Source organism: Procambarus clarkii, chromosome 33, assembly GCF_040958095.1.
Source record: "Procambarus clarkii isolate CNS0578487 chromosome 33, FALCON_Pclarkii_2.0, whole genome shotgun sequence".
Classification (NCBI taxonomy): Eukaryota; Metazoa; Arthropoda; class Malacostraca; order Decapoda; family Cambaridae; genus Procambarus; species Procambarus clarkii.
Genome location: NC_091182.1, coordinates 4,650,601 through 4,656,933, shown reverse-complemented (window position 1 = coordinate 4,656,933; position 6,333 = coordinate 4,650,601). Strand labels below are relative to the sequence as shown.

Sequence of the window (6,333 nt, the reverse complement as noted above, 5' to 3'; positions counted from 1 at the left end):
TGCACCGTGATTCAACTTTCTGGATATAACTTTTCCACAGTCGTGTTGGGTGTCGTTGGACAGCCCATGACAATTGCTAGCCATTGATGTCATTCTGATCGCTGTATCAGGTCTGTGAAGGAAATTACAGGAGGGAGTTGATTTCAGGGAAATTTTTGTACAAGTCAAGTGTAGAGAGGGAGGTATGGGGGGTTAACGGCCGTAGACCACCCCCCCTATCACGTGTCCACCTCGTGAGAGAGGGGGTAGCGTCATGGGGCAGGTATGCCATTGGCTGAGGCTCTGGGGCCTCAGAAATGCTGAACCGTGATTGGCCAAGACGCTGAGGGGTACTGCATGGTACCCCAGGCATGATATTGGCGGGAAAGACATTCTTACCTAGGACGTTGCTGCCTGAGGACAGGACATTTCCCGTGCTAGGCCAAGCATCGGGAAATACCGCCTGCAACGTTACTAAAGTCACGCCTACATCTTGCTATCTTTCCGTGTGCCGTGCGTAAGAATCCGGTAATCGGAAAGGGGCTTGTATCGAGCCGTGAGAACTTGTCATCTAGCCGCGTAATTGTGGGACGCCATCTTAGAGGAACTGGACTGAGTGAGGTGTAGTTTATTATCGGGCTACAAAAGCGACATCCGCCGTCGATCGTATCTGTGCTTGAAGATACTGCTGTGAGACGTGCTAGAAAAGGTTTCAGTGTTATGAGAGAAACCTTAAATGTTATAATTCTGAGGAACAGTGAAGGACTCTCTCGGGTCTCGTGTACCGTGTAACACCGTGTATCGTCGTATCCTGGGGTACCGTGTCAAGTGGAAGGGGCGTGGTACCGCATTCCTGCTGTTGTGCGCACCCTGGCTTGCCTAAGCCGGTGTGTCTGCGCCATCCTGGTCTCTGTGTGTGTAGAGCTAACCGCGTGGTCTAGGACCCTGTGCTCCACCTGACCACGTGTAGGAAGTGAGGACGCCTACGTCATCATCCAGCAGCAGCAGTGGGAGTGTGATTGACGTGTATGTGTGAGTGCCCAACTGTGATTTATGACGTGTGTGAAGACACCTAGTGACACATTCAGAGGTAGAGTAAAGTGAGTTATTTACTTCTATATTTTTTTCTATGTGCTGTGTATGTATTCGCTGTAATTTGATTCCCTTTTTCAGCAGTGGAAAGTGGTAACAGGGAGATTTCCCTTGGTTATATATTTTACTGTTGTGTTGTGGTAAAGTGTGAATTATTGGTGGATAATTTACTGGGGGAGGTCATTTACAAGTTTTGCCGTGAGTGGCAAGGATGTACTGTGTTGTACTGTGATGTACTGTGTTGTACTGTGTGTGTAAACCGTAGACAAGTTTGACCTTGGTGGAAGGTGTTGTGTACTGTGAAGGATTCCGTGAGAATTAAAGTCAGTTAACGTCACCAGGGGTCACGATTTACTTAACGAGGTCACTTGTTCGTTGAACATTGTTGTGATTAACGTAGGGACGTGTAAAGGCAACTAGTCACAGTGAAGTTCACGCAGTGGAGGAATTGTCAAGTGAAGACTAACGTAGTGTTAACGATTTAACGAGCTGTCGTTAATTGAGTGATTAACGTAAGGGGTTGACGGTCTGTTATGATCGGAGTCAATTGCGCTGTAATTAAGCTGTTGTAATTCGTTGGACTGATCAGCTCTGTCTGCGGACAGAGTGATTAAGCACTCGTAGCTAATTAGAGAGAATTAGTAATCGCCACTTAGTGAATTCACCAGGTGTTGATGTTGTTGTTTACACGGAGTATTGGAACATTGTGTGTGGTACAGTAGTCTACCCTCGTTAAGGTAATCTTGTCGTAAGACCGGAAGTGAACTGTCAGTTGAGAGACAGTAGGCTTTGTCAATACTCGTCTGAATTAATAGGCTGTTGAATTCAGTAATTAATTGGGAATTACTCACCGAATGCTTGACTTTCAAGTTGATGTAATTAATTGATTTACGAGTTATTGATGCCATTTAAGTGTCGTTGAGACACGTGTGTGTTAACGTAATTGTTTAAATTCAATTAGAGTAACTTTTGTTTTGATTGTCCTGAGAGACAAGTGTTAACGTAAGATTTTTTTTATAAGGGGTTATCATTCTTGGATTAACTGCCTTGTTACTTGGTACCTCGTTGTGGGCAGCGAGCGCCAGTCAAGTTTTTGTGATTATAGTATTGGTCACCGTGAAGCCGTGACAATATTGATTGCAAGCTTGCGTCACCAGTGGGCGCCACTTTGTTCAGTTAGTGTCATTGTTCAGTCAGCGACGACGGGATAAGGAGACCGTGGGTCCATCAGGCTGTTGATTAGCTGTACTTTAATGTGTCACTGGAGTGACAGTAAAGTAACGTAAATTCAATGTGTAGTAGTTTTAGTCTTGTTTTGTGAATAAATTGTTTTGTTTAGAAACGGTCGTTTACGTCAAACCTTCCTATATTACTGCCCCACATTTCATGTTCTGCAATGCTTTGCCTGCTTATGTTCATATCAAGTCTGTATCTAAAGCTCGAGTCCATTGCACAGCACCACACTTCTATAAATAAGAAGTGAGAATCCGTCGGCTACCCTTTATTAGTTTGTTAACTAGGAGGAGCCAGCGACCTAAGTGACAGGTGTTACCCGAGTGGTTTCACCTGGCGGTTTGTTCCCGCGGTCCTATGATCTTAGGCTTTAAGATTAAATATCTGCCACTGGCAGCTCTTGCTGTTTAAGGTCTGCCTCTCTTGCGAGGTAGTTGCGATTAACGTAACATCAATAGGACTTAATTCTTTTGATAACCTGTCAAAGAAAAAATCTCACAGATCTGGCGCCCAACGTGGGGCTGTGTCACTTGGGTTCGAACACATGCACGGACTTTTGATCATTAAAGAAAAAAGTCTCAAATTGCAGAACATTGTGGAACAGTATTGTTGGGGGTGTGTTATCACAGTTGTCACAAGTAGGTATACACACCAACACACACTGTCAGTATGTCTGTGGATTACAGGAAAGAGTACGTGTATCTGTATGTGTCTGTCTATGGCAGGATGCCAGATGATGCGGGTAGTAAGACGGAGGGGGAATGCCGTCAGTACGTGATGGGACACAGGGCCCGGGTGGAGGAGATATGCCAGGCATGGGTCGGTCAGGAGGTGCCAGCACTCCGTGACACTAGGGACACGTCAGAGAGAGAAGCGTCACCTGAAAGGCTTAACGCTAGTTACGCTTCGGCGAACGAAACGCCGGGAAGTGATTTAGGGGATGAGGAAAATCCCCTAGCCGACTTTCGTGTAGTGGACGTGGTAGGAGGTGATAGAAGTAGTACGCCTCAGGATCTTAGTGGGAGGTCGCGCCCTCACCAAAGAATTCCAATAGAAACTTTCGTGGAAGGTAGAGTTGCATCAGCAGGTAGGTTGATGCAGGAATCGCCGGCCAGAATGGGGACTGTACAACCCCAGGCGGGATTCACTTTAGACATGCTGCGAGAACAAGCTAGGTTAATGGGTCTCTCAGCAGATGGGATGTCTAAGTTTGTGATGGAAATGTGGAATACCCATCAGGAGAGAGAGAACCGGTTGTAGATTGCAAAGGTGCAAGCCACAGCTGAGAAGGGAAGCCAAACCCAACCCACAGAGCCCGGCCCAGAGGGGCCAGTTGTTAAGATAAAAATGCCTAATCTTATAGCTTTCGATGAGCAAGTGTATTCAATGGATGCATACATTGACCGCTTCGAACGCAGAGCAACGGAAGGGAAGTGGAGTAGGTCAACTTGGGCCCAAGCGCTAGCTTCATTGTTGAAGGGAAGGGCATTAAGTATATACCAGGGTTTGGGAACTCCCATGTGCAACGATTATGATGCCCTGAAGCGAGCCTTAATGAAAGGCTATGGCATTTCGGCCGATGGAATGATGAGGGCATTCCGTCAGATTAGAGTACGTCAAGGGGAAACGTACCGGGCCATGTTGCAGAGGCTGCAGTCGAGCCTCAAACGCTATCTTGAGTTGAACAACGCCGTCGTTCCGGAAGACAACACGTTGTTTGAGCTGATGACTAGGGAACTGTTCTTGGAGGCAGTGGAATCTGCGCTCCGTGCTAAACTCAAGGAGAATGAGATAGTCTCTAATGAGGCTATGGCAGAATGTGCCGACAGGTGGGCTGAGGCACACAGACCTAGACAGGGAGGTTCATCTGAGAACCGACGTCGTGACCAAGCCTCAGGGAGCGGGGCTAGGCCTAAAGAGAGTAAGTCTAGAGTAAGCCATAAGCCACACAAGGTCAGTGGACCCCGCTGTTTTATTTGCGGCCAGCCAGGTCACAAGGCAGCACAGTGTAAGAAGAGCAAGCGTGCAGAAAAGGGGGGAACACACGCACAAATTGCTGGTCTGGGTGCCCACGAGGGAGGTGATCCTCTGGAGCACACCCTGGAGACTGCAAAAGGTTTAGTTAATGGTAAATGGACCAAGGTCTTTCGAGACAGGGGAGCTACTACTCATATGGTCCGAGAGAGCCTTGTCGAGCCTGGGAACGAGACAGGCAGAACCATTCATGTAAGATACCCTGATGGTAACCATAAAGACATGATCGAGGTATCCCTGACTGTTGACACAACATATGTCAAAGGTAAAATACGAGCGGTGAAATGCAAGAACGCTGTATACGGGTTGTTTTTGGGAAACGCCCCTGGAGTGTCAAATAGTAACAGTCGGTCCTGTGGAAGTGACTCACAGAGAACGGGACTCACACCAGCTGGAGGTGACGTCACGTGCCAGTCAGCTGGTAGCCAAGCCATGGCTGCATCCCCGGCTAAGGAACAGAGGCAGCAGGCGCAAGGAAAACGGGGAAAGTCTGCTCCTTTCCGCCAACAGAAAACGGGAAGAAACTCAAGGAGGTGGGTGGGGGCTCGATCAGCTGATCCAGCCAGGTCCCGCCAACCCCGGGGGTGGGCAAGGGTCACCGCCTCAGAGGTAGATAAGAGGAGAGGGGGAAGACCCCTGGTGACTGAGGGTGTCACTGCTGCTCCCAGGGGGAACAAGGTTTTAGTAGCCGCGGTGACCACACGCGCAATGAGTGCGCAACCCACCAAAGTGGTCAAGCCGCTGAAACTACATTCTTTGAAAGGAGTAAGCGCTAAAGAATTCCAGGAAGCCCAAAGGAAAGACCCCACACTCAGGAAGATGAGAGAGCATGCCACAGAGGGTAGGGTCTTCACCATGAATAAGCGCAAGTATAAGTACTTGGAGGTTAAGGGTAAGCTAGTGCGCAGGGTGGAAACATCCCAGGACACTTGGGAACAATTACTGGTCCCCAAAGAGCATCGCCTAGCTGTGTTTACTCTCGGTCATGAGGGAGTAATGGGGGGTCACATGGGACATGCTAAGACCAGTGAACGAATTCAGTCATCGTTCTATTGGCCAGGGATGACTGGGGACGTACAGCGGTACACTCGGTCATGTGACGCCTGTCAACGCACCGCTGACAGAGGTAAGGTGCAGCCAGGGAAGCTGAAGCTTTTCCCCATCATTGATCAACCATTTAAGATGGTCAGTGTAGATATAATTGGCCCGATTGAGCCGAGGGCATCAGACGGCAGTAGATATATCCTGACCATGGTAGATCATGCTACTCGGTATCCAGAGGCGGCACCTTTGAAGAATATCGAGACCGTCACAGTGGCGGAAGCATTGGTTGGATTCTTCAGTCGCTTAGGTATACCGGAGAAGATACACAGCGACAGGGGGGCACAGTTCACCAGTGAGATGATGGCGGAAGTAGCTAGGCTACTCATGTTGCAGCCATCATTCACCACACCTTATCATGCTATGGGAAATGGGTTGGTGGAACGGTTTAATGGTACCCTAAAGAGAATGCTCAGGAAGATGTGCATAGAGCAACCCAAGGAGTGGCCAAGGTACATTAACCCGGTATTGTTTGCCTACAGGGAAGTACCCCAGGCAAGTACCCGGTTCTCACCGTTCGAGCTCCTGTATGGTCGCACAGTAAAGGGACCGCTGCATGTGTTGAAGAACCTATGGGAGGAGGAAGACTGTACCCCAGAAACCAAGACGACGTATGAGTAAGTCATAGATTTGAGGAACCGTCTAGAAGAGACGTGTAAGTTGGCCAGGGAGGAACTCGCCAAAACTAAAGAGTACCAGAAGAGCAGGTACAACCAGAAGGCCAGGGAGAGGAAGTTTAAGGTGGGAGATAAAGTACTCCTACTCCTCCCTACAAGCAGGAACAAGCTCCTGCTACAGTGGAAGGGACCCTTCACCATCACTGAGTGCAGTCACTCATTGACGTACGTCGTATGCGTAAGGGGGGGTCAATAAGAAGTACCATGTTAACATGTT

General features: G+C 48.6%; 1 protein-coding gene across 1 annotated transcript; it reads left to right on the top strand.

Moving 5' to 3' along the window:
- The first annotated feature begins 3,651 nt into the window (after positions 1-3,651).
- Positions 3,652-6,060, top strand: LOC138370668 (uncharacterized). Its single transcript, XM_069335288.1, has one exon. It carries the CDS (start codon positions 3,652-3,654, stop codon positions 6,058-6,060), a length of 2,409 nt encoding a protein of 802 aa, XP_069191389.1.
- Positions 6,061-6,333: the final 273 nt, after the last annotated feature.

Excerpts from the sequence above, each read along its gene's own strand:
- LOC138370668 (XM_069335288.1), top strand. The coding sequence starts at position 3,652 with ATGCCTAATCTTATAGCTTTCGATGAGCAAGTGTATTCAATGGATGCA.